Source organism: Pelophylax lessonae (genome assembly GCF_965119305.1).
Source record: "Pelophylax lessonae genome assembly, chromosome: 6".
NCBI classification, from domain to species: domain Eukaryota; kingdom Metazoa; phylum Chordata; class Amphibia; order Anura; family Ranidae; genus Pelophylax; species Pelophylax lessonae.
Window position 1 is genome coordinate 279,684,631 of NC_138773.1, and position 16,502 is coordinate 279,701,132.

Genomic DNA, 16,502 nt, shown 5'->3' on the forward strand with positions numbered 1-16,502 from the left:
AAAAGGACGTATATATGTAGAGGAACCACAGAGCATTTTTTTTTTTTAAATCAGAACACCCTTTTCTGCATGCCCCTCTGATTAGATTCATTGTGTTACTAATGCTTGGTTCAGACTTATGCCTGTGGCTGCGGGTCTGGGAATCGCAGTGATTCCCGCATCTGCAACTGCAGTGAAAATGCGCTGCTCTGAGAAAATGGGCGGGGCTGCCATTCATTCTGAATGGCACCCCCATGCATGTAAAATCACTGTGCCTGTGCGGGTGCAGGAACCGCATGCTCAAAAATCACCATGCGATTTCCCTGAGGGCTACATTTTGAAAAAAGTGCATGCACCTTTTTCTGTGGGCACAGCAGCCCATTGAAATGAATACGCTGCCAAGCCTGCGCAAACAGAGCCTGCAGAAACCTAGGGTAAGGGCTTGGCCTCTCCTCCATTAGTCATAAGCCCCTCCACATGCCATCCCATTAATCAAGTAGCCAAACGTGCATGCTCAGACTTTTTATTTAAAACAAGCTTAATAAGAATAATATACCCTCTTTTTTTAACAGTAATGGTATTAAATATTTTTTTTTCATTAAGTTCAAGCCCGTCGAAGCCGTGAGCACTCCCGTTCCGCTAGTGCACTTAGCTTGAGTGCTGGAGATGAAAAATCTGAACTCTCAGAGGCGGCTGATCATCACCATTCCTACTATAGCAATGGAGGTCTGTTTACCACTACTGTAACAGGTATAGTGAAAATTATTGACCACATCAAGTTCATAGTTATAGTGCCATAGTTCAGCACTTACCACCATTGTTGTTGTTCCAAAATACTTATAGGCCACAAGGAAAGTTCCCATGTACTGTTTTATCAAGGTAAGAACAAATTGAACAAGAACTATGCTAAGCCCTCCAGCAAGCCTCATCAGCATCTGGCACTGAATAACAGCTTTTAGCAGCAAACTAAGGCTTACAGCAAAAGCTCACTATTTCCTAGTCCTCAGTAAACTTTCTTTTATATTCTAGGATACAAGCAAGCAAAAACTACTGAGCTTCCGCAACAAAGGTCTTCTTCTGTAGCAACTCAACAAACAACTGCCTCATCTGTGCCATCACACCCGTCCACAACTGGAGTAAGTAATCAAAAGTGATCATATCGCTTACACACATTTTAAGCAATGTCACAATAGCGATTCTGCCACTGATGAGAATTTGCCAGTGGCAAGATTCCTAAAATATGCAGCAAGAACAATCATCTGCTTTATACAGTATGTGTTGCTCCCCTGCTAACTCTGGCAGCACTCCCTTGCTGCTAAAAATAATACAGAACATAATTTGCTGTTGAGAGTCAAAAAGCTATAGTAATTACTTGTTGGATCCTGGCAGTTTCTTTTGCCTCCATTGGGCTTGTTGTGATAGGGTGGCAACTCCCAATGTAGTATTAGCATTGTCCCCCTTACATGTGCTCCTGCTGGGAAACCACAGGGAGCAATGATGATGCATGGTGCGCCTGTTAGCTTCCCCAATGTCAGCCCAAGTCCACAAACCCTGCACTATCAAGTAGTGCTTGACTGACAACAATTCCTGTGAGAGTCTGGCAGTCAGCATGCTTGTTGTTTAGGCAGGGCTTGAAAAGGCACATCTTGGCTTCTTTATATAAAGTAGATAACAAGCGCTCAGGGAGATCTAGTGTTACACAAATAATTAATAATAGCGGAGTATGAATCTATAAAAAGTTTGTGAGAAGTCTTTATTTATCTCTCCAAAGTATAAAACACTTGAGCAGGTCTTCTCAGAAGTGAAGGCCAAATCAGGCAGTGAATATACAAAAAACAGAAAAGCGCCTCTAAGTGTAAAACTTTATTATACAGAGAAAACAGCAGTGACAATTGGCAACTCACGAGATAAGAGTAGATAAAAAGCCTTTGAGATAGGATGGAAGGATCTCCTACAGGTGAAGAGTGCAGCAACGCTGATCCGACTATGCAGAGACCGTGGTCAGGACAGGAAGAGATGCTGGCAGCATCCTGATCATTTTCGGGTTCTGCAATGTGGCCGCCTTGCATACCTGCATCACTGACGTCTGATGACGGAAGGCCCAGGAGGCACTAAGCGCCCTCGTAGAATGAGCTTTAACAGGTAAAGGAGGATCCTGACCCTTAATGGAATAGGCCTGCACCACTGTCTGATCCATCTGGAAATGGTCGCAGCAGATGCAGCCATCCCCTTACATGGTCCATCCGTAAGGACAAACAGAGAATCCGATTTCTGGAATGACCCAGTCGCCGCCCTGATTACCCGAAACACATCCAAAGAATGTAAGGTAATTTCTTTAGGATGCTGTGACTTAGGACACAGAGAAGGCAACACAATGTCTTCATTTACATGGAAACCAGAGACGACTTTAGGAAGGAAGGAATGACAGGTACAAAGTACCACCTTGTCTCTGTGCACCACCAGGCAAGGTGAACCACAGGAGAATGCAGCCAGCTCCAACACCCTGCGCTCAGAAGTAATACCCACCAAGAAAACTACATTCTGTGTCAAAGTGAGCAGAGGAATCTCACAAATATTTTCAAAGGGTGATTTCTGAAGAACGGACAGCACCATATTGAAATCCCATGGAGGCAATGGAGACCTCACAGGGGGAGCCAGGTGGCGGACCCCCTGAACAAAGGTTTGAACCAAGGAATTTGTGGCCAACGGGTGTTGAAAGAAAATTGCCAGGGCCAATATCTGGCCTTTGATGGTACCCAAGGCCAAAAACACTCTTCTACACCTCATTGGAGAAACTCCAAGACACGAGACACCGAGAAGGAATGGGGGGAACCCCCCAAGAGTCACACCAAGTAATGTACACCCTCCAGACTCAAAGATAAATCTTCCTAGAAGTACGTTTTCTAGCTTTTAACCCCCCTATCCTTCAACACCTAGCTTTCAATAGCCAGGCTGTCAAAGCCAGTGACTGTAAAGCAGGATGGAAGATCGGCCCTTGAGTTAACAGATCTCCTCTGAGAGGGAGTTCCCAAGGGACATCAGAGACAAGTTGTACTAGGTCTGCGTACCAGGATCTGCGAGGCCAGTTTGGTGCCACTAGGATGATCAGAATCCCTTCTGCCTCGATACTTCGCAGAATTCTCGGCAGAAGAGTCTGCGGAGGAAATGCGTACATTAGACGATATTGGCTCCAAGGAGCTACAAGAGCATCCGTGGCGTCGGCCAGAGGATCCCAAGACCTTGCTAGTTGAGGACTAGGACCTCCAAGGTAGTATTTTCCGAAATACTACCTGTACCTCGAGCCACACCAGAGAGGCAGCGGGAGATTAGGGAAGTTAACGAGTGGCTGAGGAGCTGGTGTAGTAAGGAGGGTTTCGGGTTCCTGGAGAACTGGGCTGACTTCTCAGTCGGTCACCGGCTCTTTTGTAGGGACGGATTGCACCTAAATGGGGAGGGTGCAGCCGTACTGGGTGCGAGGATGGCCAAAAAGCTAGAGGGGCTTTTAAACTAGGGAATGGGGGGGAGGGTACAGATGTAGAATTAGCCAGTGGAAAGCAAGTTGCAGAGGGCAGAAATGGGGGCACTAGCGGTAGGGTGTACGGAGCTCCTATACCCAGGATGGGTATGGGGAAAAATCAGGAGGGCAACCTAAAAACATCAAATGAGGATATATGTAGCCGCTCAAAATTAAGAGGTTTGTATACCAATGCCAGAAGCCTGGCCAACAAGATGGGAGAGCTGGAGCTGCTGTTGTTGGAGGAGGACTTAGATTTTGTGGGGATAACTGAGACAGTTATCCAGATAACTGGTTTGACAGCTCTAATGACTGGATGGCGACCATTCAGGGATATTCCCTTTATCGCAGAGATAGAGAGGGTAAAAAAGGAGGAGGGGTATGTCTGTATATTAAGAACAGTGTGCAGGTAAATATGAGGGATGATATTAATAATGGAGCTAAGGACGAGGCAGAATCCCTATGGGTAGAGCTTCAAAGGGAAGGCACAGTGGGGAAGGTAATATTGGGCGTATGCTATAGGCCCCCCCAACCTGAGGGAGGAGGGGGAGGCGGACCTCATTTTACAGATAGGATTGGCAGCAAGGATGGGAAATGTCATTATAATGGGGGACTTTAATTATCCAGATATAGACTGGGCAGATGGAACCGCGCATTCGGCCAAGGCTAGGCAGTTCCTAAATATCTTGCAGGACAATTTCATGGGTCAGATGGTGAATGCACCGACAAGAAACAATGCGGTACTTGACCTACTGATTACCAACAATACAGACCTGCTCATGGATATAGAAATACGGGAGAACTTAGGAAACAGTGACCATAGGTCAATAAGTTTCAGTATTAATTATAGTAATAGGAAGCAGAGGGGTATTTTAAGGACGCTGAATTTCAAAAGAGCCAATTTCCCAAAACTGCGCTCGCTGCTAGAAAATATAAAATGGGATAGAACCCTGGGAACAAAGAACACAGAGGAAAAATGGGAGTGCTTCAAGAGCATACTTAACAAGGGGATTGACCAGTGCATTCCAAAGGGAAATAAATTTAAAAGAGCAAAATTAAACCCTGGGTGGCTAAACTCCAACATAAGAATGTATATTAGTGCTAAAGGAAAGGCTTTCAAAAAATACAAGGCTGAGGGGTCATTGGCAGCATTTAAGCATTACAAAGAGTGTAATAAGAAATGTAAAGATGAAATCAGGGCGGCTAAAATAGAACACGAGAGACATATAGCGGAAGAGAGTAAAAAGAACCCCAAGAAGTTCTTTAAGTATATAAACAGTAAGAAAGCGAGGTCAGAACACATTGGCCCCATAAAAGATGACAAAGGAAATATGGCCACTGAGGACAGGGAAAAGGCAGAAGTGTTAAAAAATTTCTTCTCTTCAGTCTTCACAAAAGAATCGGGGGGCTACACGAACCCAGCTTGTAAGGCCAATCTAAACAACACACCTCAGGAAGTGCCGCCATGGCTAACAGAAGACAGACTTAGAACTAAACTTGAGAAACTTAACATAAATAAATCACCGGGACCGGATGGCTTGCACCCGAGGGTTCTTAAAGAGCTCAGCCAGGTGATTGCCAGACCATTATTCTTGATCTTTAAGGATAGTTTACAGACAGGTATGGTGCCAGCAGATTGGAAAAAGGCCAACGTAGTACCAATATTTAAAAAGGGGCCGAGGTGTATCCCGGGTAACTATAGACCTGTCAGCCTAACATCTGTAGTCTGCAAGATTTTGGAGGGGATGTTAAGGGACCACATACAAGACTTTAGTAATGAATACAATATAATTAGTAGTAATCAGCATGGATTTATGAAAAATCGTTCTTGCCAAACCAATCTATTAACCTTCTACGATGAAGTGAGCTGCCATCTAGATAAAGGTAAGCCAGTGGATGTGGTGTATCTGGACTTTGCAAAGGCCTTTGACACCGTTCCCCACAAACGCTTACTGTACAAACTAAGGAAGGTAGGTATGGACCATAAGGTGAGTACCTGGATAGAGAACTGGCTCCAGGGGAGAGTCCAGAGGGTGGTGATTAATGGGGAGTACTCGGATTGGGCGGGGGTGGAAAGTGGGGTCCCCCAGGGTTCTGTCCTGGGGCCAATCCTGTTTAATTTATTCATAAATGATCTAGAGGAGGGGATATCGAGTACAATCTCAGTATTTGCGGACGATACTAAACTAAGCATGCCAATATCTTCTATACAGGATGTGGAAACCTTACAAGCGGACCTAAACAAAATAACGGGGTGGGCAACTACATGGCAGATGAGGTTTAATGTTGATAAATGTAAAGTAATGTACTTGGGGGCCAGAAACCAGAAAGCAAGCTACTCACTAGGGGGGGAACATCTGGGGGAGTCTAGGATGGAAAAAGACTTGGGGGTACTGGTAGACAACAGGCTTGGCAGTGGCATGCAATGCCAAGCAGCTGCAAGCAAAGCCAACAGAATATTGGGATGTATAAAAAAGGGGATTCACTCCAGAAATAAAGAGATTATTCTCCCGCTCTACAAGACTCTGGTCCGGCCACATCTGGAGTATGCTGTCCAGTTCTGGGCACTGGTCCTCAGGAAGGATGTGCTGGAATTGGAAAGAGTCCAGAGAAGGGCAACAAAAATAATTAGGGGAATGGAGGACATCAGCTATGAGGAAAGACTACAAGCACTGAACCTATTCTCTCTAGAGAAGAGACGATTGAGGGGGGATATGATATCAATGTACAAATACTGTACTGGCGACCCTAGCATAAGGAACAAACTATTCAGAGTAAGGAAATACAACAAGACACGTGGCCACTCACTAAAACTAGAGGAAAGGCGGTTTAACCTTAAAATGCGTAAGGGGTTCTTCACTGTAAGGGCGGTAAGGATGTGGAATTCTCTTCCACAAGCAGTCGTATCAGCAGGGAGCATTGATAGTTTCAAAAAACTATTAGATGGGCACCTTAAAGACCACAACATACAGGGGTATACAATGTACGGTTAAAAGCAAACACACACACACATCATAAGTTGAACTGGATGGACTGATGTCTTTTTTCAACCTCACTAACTATGTAACTATGTAACTATGCTATGAACCTCTGCACTTTCCTGTTGAGACGAGAGGCCATCGGCGGTCCCCCACCTGAGGCACAGTTGATGAAACACCTCCTGATCCAACTTCTGCCGACTGAGGTAATCTGCCTGCCAATTTTCCACCCCTGGAATATGCACGGCAGAGATGGCTGGAACAAAGCGTTCTGCCCATCTTAGAATGCCAGCTACTTCCCGGGCCGCTAAGGCACTTTTGGTGCCCCCTTGATGATTGACATATGTCACGGCCATGGCATTGTCCGATTGAATTCTCACCGGGCGCCCCTGCAGACGATCCGTCCAATGAATTAGGCAAAGCCTGATCGACCAAATTTCCAGGATATTGATCAGCAGACTGGACTCCTCCCGAGTCCAAACGCCCTGAGCTGGATCTGTACCCAAGACACCTCCCCATCCGAAGAGGCTGGCACCTGTTGTGACCACCATCCAGTACAAGGAGAGAAAAGATTTTCCCTGTCGAAGCATCGGGGAGCGGAGCCACCAGATCAGGGATCTCCTCATACTCCGGCTCAACAGGATCAGATTGTCTAGAGCCTGTGGATTCTTTTGACAAGGATCTTCTTCTGGTATGGAACTGAGCAAATGGAACTGAGCAAATGGAACCGCCTCGAAGGTGGAGACTATTGGGCCCCGCACTTGCATGAATCCAGGAGGTCCACAGTCTTGGAAAGCAGCGTCAACGCCCCCCCCCCCACTACAAGTACGGGTGAGGGTGCCCCTTCAGGCAAAAGCGAGCTTGTCTGTGGTCCCGGAGGGGCCCGATCTTGACTTACCTGGCTAGGGCCTCTTTGAACCTGCTGCGGGGTTACGAGTGGATTTTGATACCTGGTCCTTAGATCCCGAAGGATGAAAAGACCGCTTTTGGACAGAGAAGAAAGGACCACGCTTGTGACAAGTCTCTTTACTCCTCGCAAGCTGCCAAAGCAGAGTATTCTTACCTCCTGTAAGACCCTTAATCATCTGCTCAATGGAAGAACTGAACAAGCAGTCTCTTATAAAGGGTAGGTAAGTCAATACCTTCTTGGAAGCCTGGTCTGCAGACCAGTATGTCAGCCATATCATGTGGCGCAGAGTCACCGCCATCACGGACCCCCTGCAGGCTAAGAGGGCCGCATCCAGAGAGGCATTACAGATATAGTGTCCGCCAGCTCTGCCAGGTCAGAAGGAGGTTGTCCACCTTCCAAATCCTGGTGCAGGAGCTTAGCCCATTCCGTTAATGTCTGTGAAACCAAGGTTATAGCAAACACTGGCAGCAGAACGGAACTGGCCATGGTGAAAAGGTATTGTACCAGATATTAATTTCTCTTGTCAAAGGGGTCCTTAAAGGATGGAGAGTCCTCCACCGGAAGGAGGGTGGCTTTATTTAACCTGGAAACCTGAGAGTCCATCACGGGTGGTACTGTCAGATTCTTTAGCAGGGACTCTTCAAATGGATACCTTCTAGCAAAGCGGTTAAGGACCCTGACAGTGTGTTTGGGGGAACCCCACTGACTTGCGAAAATGTTGTTGAAATAGTGAAAGGAGAATACATTTGCTGCCTTGGAGGTTCTGCGGGTACCAAACTACACAGTCACAGCTGACGCAGTAGTAGGTGTGTCCTCCAATTTTAAGTTTTCCCGCACTGATACAATCAATACATTCACCAGCACCTTTTCATGCGTGACTGTAGTGGAAGAGGAATCATCCTCACTATCAGGACACTCAGGATGTATGGACGCAGACCCAGTAGGGTGACTCACGTCCGCAGTGGCCAAATCAACCTCAGAATTTGAGGAGGCAGAGGATGCAGGTGACAACGGAGGATGCTTTATACTATTATTTTGGAGGGCCAAATCTACTTTAATATGACAGCGGTCATGCAGTCACTGGTGTCTAGACAAGGCGGACTGGGACCCCGCAGGTAACGCAGCCTTTAGAGAGGGGGTCAGATGGTGACACGTGCTCCAGGGACTCCGTGGGTTAACCTGAAACCACCAGAAAAATGTGTAAAATTGCTGTGAAAAAAAAAACACCAACCCACCGCTGTATCAGCAGTACTACAAGTCCCAGTGCACCAAAATCCCTATAGCAGCAGGATAGAGCCAAATAACAACCGCAGGGACTCAGCACCCCCTTCACAGATGCAGAGTGTCAGGCTGCACTCCCTGCGGTGATCAGAGAGGAAGAGGAAGTTCATAGAACTGCCACTAGAGGCCCACCACTGAATCACCTCCCCATAGTCTCCAAAAACATGGCCGCCGATTGATAGTAATGGGAAACTACAAGAAAATGGCCGCTGAACTACACAAACAAGGCCGCTGATAGATACAGCAGCCGTCCACAACAGAATGGCGGCTGCATGTGGCTCCCGGGACCCTTCAAGGACCACCAGGCACCAGGTACAGTTGGAAAGCAAGGGGGGCCCCACTAGGGACCCCAACCAGGACTACTCCCCAAAAAAACATGTTTTTGCCCCCTCCCTGGCCCCCAGCACCCGATCAACACCCCCACCATAAAAATCAGGCATGGCAGCCCTGTGGGGGGGGGGGGGGAGCTAGGTATGGGTGAATGAGGGATGGTTCACAGAGGGACCCCGATATTAAGGGGGATTGTAAGGTGGGAAGGAAGGGCACTCAGGGGTCCGACCAACCCAGGGATGGACCCAGGTCGATCCCAAGGGGCCACCAGAGGGGCAGGGGGAAACTACTTACCGCACCATGGGACCAGGCGGGCACCACTTCAGGCAGACCACCCACTATCTCGCGAGACGCTTAACTCGCCGGCTAGCCCCCGTCCAGTAGTGCTATGTCGAAGCTAAGGTCAGGTTGCGCTCGCTGGCCAGACTGGGAAGACCATAACGATCTAAGATATCCAGTCCATCGCCCAGTCTGGCAGTCGATTGTAGTTCTCACAGGAATAGAATTGATTGTAGTTCTCACGGGAACAGAAAATAATAAAAAGAAAAAAATTTTGTTTAAAAAGAAAAAATTGCCAAGACCAGAGATCCCAGCAATGAACTAGGTCCTTACTCCTGACTAGGCAGAAAAAAACTGAAGTCCTATAGCAGGAAGTGGGGGTATACTCCCTGGGACTGCCCTATAGACGTGGTCAATTTTTTTTCCGCCTAGTGTCCTACTCCTATGGAGAGCAGCATAAACCCTTCGGTCAAGAAGATATGGAGCTGTGTCTGTCAATGAACGAAAGAGAAATTTAACTTTTTTGGCCTAAAAGCAAAACACTATGTGTGGTGGAAAACTAATACAGCACATCACCCTGAATACACCATCCCCACCATAAAACATGGCGGTGGCAGCATCATGTTGTGGGGATTCTTTTCTTTAGCAAGGACAGGGAAGCTGGTCAGAGTTGATGAGAAGATGGATGGAGCCAAATACAGGGCAATCCTAGAAGAAACCTGTTAAAGTCTGCAAAAGACTTGGGGCGGAGGTTCACCTTTCAGCAGGACAACGACCCTAAACAATACAGCCAGAACTACAGTGGAATGGTTTAGATCAAAGCAGATTCACGTATTAGTGTGGCCCAGTCAAAGTCTAGACCTAAATCGAGAATATATGGCAAGACTTGAAAATCGCTGTTCACAGACGTTCTCCATCCAATCTGACAGAGCTTGAGCTATTTTGCAAAGAAGATTGCGCAAACATGTCACTCTCTAGATGTGCAAAACTGATGGAGACATACCCAAAAAGACTTGCAGCTGTAATTTCAGCAAAAGGTGTTTTTATAAAGTATTGACTTGAAAAATAATTTGAAAACCATTTATCATTTTCCTTCTACTTCACAATTATAATCCACTTTGTGTTGGTCTATCACATACAGTAATATCCCAATAAAATACATTTAGGTTTTTGGCTGTAACATGACAAAATGTGGAAAATTTGAAGGGGCGTGTATTCTAGAATTTGTTGTTATTATAATTTTTTTATACTATTAATGGCAGTGATCAGCGACTAATAGCGGGACTGCGATATTGCGGCCGACAATCTGAAACTCTGTGGGAACCAGTGACACTACTATAGTGATCAGTACCAAAAATATACACTGTCACTATACTAATGACACTGGCTGGGAAGGGGTTAAACACCTAGGGCAATCAAGGAGTTCAATGTGTGCCTAGCCAGTGTTTTTGTGTTTACCATGTGCTGTCTTTACTAAGGGATGTGGTGAAATTTATTCCCTGCTTTGCCGGCTGAGAGAAAAAAATCTCTGCCTTGTTTACATGGGCAGAGCTCTGTTCTGTGTCTCTCCTTGCTGGGCACTAGTGATGTGCGCCCCCTACCCAGAAGTGCCCGATAACATACTAGCTACATGATCTGGCACAGGAGAGCCGTTCTGCCGCCCGCACTCATTTGTGAGGCGGTTAGCAAGCAGTTAAGAATCAGATAGGCTGCGTATAATATTTTTGCCATCTTGAAGATTCATAGGTGCCCTGTTATCTAACACTTCCTATATATCTACCGGACACAGTGGTGTTGTCGCGGGAAGAACCAGAGCTCCCCACAGGGGAAGCTGTCTGACTCACCTCGAAGTGTTAGATAGCTGTGGCGCCTGGAGCTCTTCAAAACAGCGAAGATTGGGCTTATAGACATAAAATAGACACAGCAATCTGTTTTATAAAAAAATAAACATATAATTGTTCTGTTTCAGAAATCGTTCAGAGCCATGTATGACTATCGGGCAGCAGACGATGATGAAGTCTCTTTCAAGGATGGGGACACCGTTGTGAACGTTCAGACCATAGATGAAGGATGGATGTACGGGACAGTTCAGAGAACTGGCCAGACTGGCATGCTACCAGCTAACTATTTGGAAACCATTTAATGAATCCTCCATAACAGACAGATTCGGCACTGCCTTAAAAAAAAACAAAAAAAAAACAACAACACTAAATGGCAGTGGTCGTTTTTATTTTTCTGTCAACTTACCTTATATATGAAATAAAAGCAATTAAAAAAAAATAACATCTTAAACAGCAATTTTCTAACATCGGACTGCCACCTGACTGTACTTTATAGAGATATTTTAGATATTTTTTTCTTTTTCTTGAAAATAACATCAGCTAATGCCAGATTGTCTTTGGTTACCAATTAATTCTAAATTCATATATGTTGCAATTTACGACTTGAACAATGCCATGGGCATTTTACCTGCTATTTGTATGTTCAATATGTTTTCTTACTGTACACTGACAAATTTCCTGGTGTTGTATAATCCACCATTTTACACTGGTTTAAACAACTGCCCTAGGATATGACATGATGGAAGAGCCTCTCCCCTCCTCTGCTTATGAACGCTGCATGCATAAGATTATGTTCTAGGGTCAAAAACATTTAATCCCTGTACATTAGTGATCAATAAAGCTGGGGTTTCTGCAGAATTTGCTTTGTTTATAAATAATGATTACAAAGGTCTATTGAGTTATCTTCCCTTTGCAGCTATACCCATTCCACTGGGAAGGCTTTGCACAAGCTTTTGGAGTGCGTTTTTGGGGATTTGTGTGCATTCAGCACTTGTGAGATCAGGAGCTAATAGTAGAAAAGAAGACCTGATTCACATTCTAATATATCCCAAATGTATTAAACAGGGATGAAGTCAGAGCTCCATACAGGCCACTCAAGTTCCTTCACACCAAACAAATTAAACTATGTCTTTATGAAGCTGATTTATAGCACAAGGGCATAATCATGCTGGAACAGGATCTTCCCCAAATTGTTGTCGCAACAAGGTTGAAAGAACAAAATCTACTAAAATGTCTTTGTATACTAATGTTTGTCACCGTAACTGTAAAGACATAGAAATTGGGTAAAACAATGGTTACTTACAGCTACATTTTTAGGCAGAGCTAAAAACATGAAACTGGTCAAAGAACACAGAGCTAAAATAATGGAACCTTTGTACTTTCCATACAATTCATATATTGGAGTCTATTAAGGGACACGGAAATTCAGAGACTGTCAGGTTATACTGTTGTCTAGAAGGAGATTGGACACTGGCAAACAAAACGTTGTGGCCATCCCAGTATAACCCCTCCTACTCCCATCATATCTGTTTTGTAGGAAAGCAGTACCAAGAGCATGATCATAAACACACAACGTTGGGACCTTTGTATTTCAATGAACTCTAAGAAATTAACATTACAGTAACAACAGTGAAATTGCACCTTGATTGGAATGGAAGGAACCCCATCCTTGAGACCATAAGCTTGGATGATGGTTTGTCTAAGCCACAATGAAATGGTGGAACGAGAAGGAGGTTCCCCTTTAATGATACTATCAGGAATGAGAAGGAGGGAGTCTAGTCTTCTTAATGAAAGCAGTGGTTGTGAGGTAGACTTGCACAGCTTAAACTACAGATAGGAAATGTATCTTTTGGATGAACTGGAGTTGGACATAGAAACAGAAGAACCAGGTCCTCGTTTAGATGAAAATCTTTACCTATCTTAGAAATGAAGAAAGTTCTGAGCCTCATTACCACCTTCTCCCTGTGTAAGACCAGATACAGGCAGCCAGCTCAGACACTCGCCTTGCAGAGGTGATGGTAACAGGAAATACAACAGTGTACATGACAACGTAGAAGGGAATGTTCCCTATTGGTTCATGAAAGCATTTGGCAGAGCCAAGTTAACCAAGTGCACAGTAGATCCCATGGATTTACAGAGGATTGTGCATGGAGAAGACACCTTGCGCTAAGTTCTTTATCAAGGAATTAGTAGCCAGCAGTCTCTGGAACAAGGTCACAAGTACAGAAACATGAGCTTTGATGGTGTTAAGGACCAGGCCATCAATAAAAAGGGAAGGATCTGTCCCACAAAACTCCTGGGGTGAAAGTTCCTTGTTGTGCACCCACCAAAGTATTCCTTCCATGTTCGGTGATAGACCTTGAGGGAAGTAGACTTTTTAGCTTTTAACATCATGGGTTTACTGATTTGGAGGTGCCTCTGTTCCCCAGAACCAGGGCTTCAACAGCCATGCTGTTTAGACCAGATACCATGATGCAAGATGCTGCTTGAGATAGAATATTTGGCTGATCCTAACTGGGATTGGAATAAACCCATGAAGCATCTGCCAGGAGTCCTTTCAGATCAAAGAATAACATCCGCCTGAGCCAGTCCAGAGCTTTGAAGATCAGTGACTATCCTCTGTCTCAACCCTGCTCAGCAAACAAGGAAGGAGTTTCAGCCAAGGAAAGGTATGTACTGATCCCATAGAGCTAGCAGAGCATTCACTGTTAGAGGATACCTATACCTGGAGAAAAACATTTACTGTTGAACCTGGAAGCCAAAAGGTCCACTTCTGGCATTTCCTTTTTGTGACTTTGGTCTTGGAACACTTCTAGGTGTAGGAACCACTCCCCCTGGTCCAGGTGCTGTCAGCAAAAGTCTGCCTGCCAGCTGTCCATGCCTAGGATGTAGATAGCAGACAAGGCTGAACCATAACGTTCTGTCCAATACAGGATTTGCTTTAGCTCACTTGTTGTGGCGAGTCTCCTTGTTCTTTCCTGATGGTTGATGTAAGCAACTGCCATGGAGCTTGCCTCAGACATTCACAAACTTGACTGCTTGGTAGCAGGCAAAAGGATCAGGCAATCAAAACTGACCAGATCACTGTAGGCAAACAGCAAAGATGAACCAAGGAGAATTTCACATGCCACTTGCAATCAAGACAGCAGTGGGATTGTGCTTCTTCAATGCTGAATGGTAGGAAAAGAGCAGAGCGCATACTTGACACTTCACCCAGCAGACAACTTCAGCTCTCTCTCCCTCAAGGTATTTAATCCCTTTCGCAGTAAAATTGTCATAAAGTGGGAAATTCAGTGGTGCCCAAAGATCCTCATAGTGAGGTAGCTCCTGGTGCCGGACCCGCACAACCTACTCACAAAGTTAGTCGTCAGGGACATGGTCACACCTGAGGCTGCGCCAGGGCTCTGGACCTGGAAAGTACTCCACAGCAAGCTAACCAGAACACTCCGGAAAGTGTCACAAAGCAGATGCAGTAGGAATTTTGACAAATAAAAAAGAGTAGCTAGTGAAAAATGATAGGTACATTGGATAGGACACTAGCAAAAAAAAAAGGCAGATTAGGGGTAGGTGGGATTATAACGGGATTTCCACACATTTTTTGCTTGCTAGTGCCCAATCCTCCTATAGGTGGCAGTATAACCCGACAGTCTCTAAATTCCCATGTCCCTCAATGGATGAGAAAGAAACACACGGAATGTTTTACCTGTAAAGGATTGTAATTTTGGTTAGCATTCTTGGATACAGGCACCTCTGCTAGTCAGTATTATTATTCTGCTACTTCCTGGTTTACCATTATTATTTCATAGGCCAGCTCATTGGACAGATGTGTTAATGCTAATTAAAAGTCCAGTGATTACACTGGAAAAGTTACTGGAAAAGTTACAAAGCAAAGCCAGAAAATAAGTGTGACTTGTGTAGCTGTACACTATGCAAGAGGTGCATAAATCACATAATTGGCTGACCAGACTCAAAAATACTTTAGTACTGTAGATCTTCAGTTACAGGTATATGTGTTTCAACTGTGCATTTAGGTGTCTGCTTAGGGGAAGATAAATACGGAGGTACCTAGATCTTTCCTAATACCAGCCTCTTGTAATCTGTACAAAAGCACTCACACAGCTATTTCTTTATACAGTTGTATTAGACTAACATTGAACATACCCACAGAAGGGTTGGATGTATAACTGCATTAGTGTGCTGCTGCACTTTTATTTTCCAAATATAGATGTGGGGTTGGTAGGCCCTACTGCTTTCCTGCAGTGTTTTCTACAGGGAGGTCTAGGGTCTGACAGTGTTGTCTGGGATGATTGCCTGGACCTCTTGGCTAAATCAGAATTAAAATACATAATACCAAATGATTTTTAACTGCATTTAGCCCCATGGATGTCCACCCAAAGTGGTTATAAGAGCTCATGTTTTTTACCTTTATGCATCAAGGTAAAAAACCTTCTGTGTGCCCCATAGAGGTCTACCCAAAGTGGTTGTAAGAGCTCATGTTTTTTAGTGGTTTTAAGAGCTCGTGTTTTTTACGCTTATGCATCAAGGTAAAAAACCTTCTGTGAGCAGTTCCTCCTTCCCCAATACTTACCTGAGCCCCATCTCAATCCAGCTTTGTACAAAACCAATTGCACAGAGCAGGTAAGTATAACATGTTCATAATAAAAAAAAAAAAAAGCGGGAGCCTTTAATATCACTTTAAAGCAAGCTGTATAGCACCTTTAAAGTGGTTGGTACCACAAACATGTAATTCACTGCCAGTCCCTCTATTACATCTAGGCATAACACACTTTATGTAGTATTTTATGGTTATTATGTAGTACATTATGGTTAGTATTTTATTAAAACAAAGCTTGTAAAAATACTTTTTTAGAGCTATCTTCAGGCCGGTCATGTGACTTCTGGCTGGTCTCCCACTCTGATCCAGGGCTACAGCACAGGAAATTCCTAATTTTTTATTTCTACTAATAGCGGCGGGGGTGGAGGGGGGGTGGAGACAGAGACACAGGAGCTGACAGGCAGGGGGGGGGGGGGAGGAGGACAGAGGAGAGCTGCAGATGACAGAGGCACGTAAGCTGACCACGGTTGTCAGGGCTCAGCAGCCATGATTATCATGGTCAGCACACAGAGGGGGACACAGGAAGTGGCAGGATCAGCCAAGTTTTTTTACAGTTAGGAGAGGGCAGGTTAGACAGCATAAGCACTGTGCTGTTTAACCTTCTTGGCGGTCTAAATATGTCAGTATTTTTTAAGTCAAAGCAGTACATTGTTTCGCATGGAAATCTGTTGTTTTATATTTTAGGCCTGTAATTCTTAGGAATAAACAGTAAAAGTGAAAAAAAAAATTATTGTTAAATGAATAAATTAAATAATAATTTAACTGAATAAATTAT

General features: G+C 44.7%; 1 protein-coding gene across 1 annotated transcript in view; it reads left to right on the plus strand.

Moving 5' to 3' along the window:
* The window catches only part of NEB (nebulin), a 284,716-nt gene extending 272,746 nt beyond the window's left edge, over positions 1–11,970 (plus strand). Inside the window, exons 142-145 of the mRNA XM_082261121.1 lie at positions 583–729; positions 823–858; positions 1,009–1,115; positions 11,241–11,970. Of these exons, the coding sequence (XP_082117247.1) occupies positions 583–729; positions 823–858; positions 1,009–1,115; positions 11,241–11,414 (464 nt within the window). The 3' untranslated portion in view covers positions 11,415–11,970. The remainder of the gene's footprint in view (positions 1–582; positions 730–822; positions 859–1,008; positions 1,116–11,240) is intronic.
* The last annotated feature ends 4,532 nt before the right edge of the window (positions 11,971–16,502 follow it).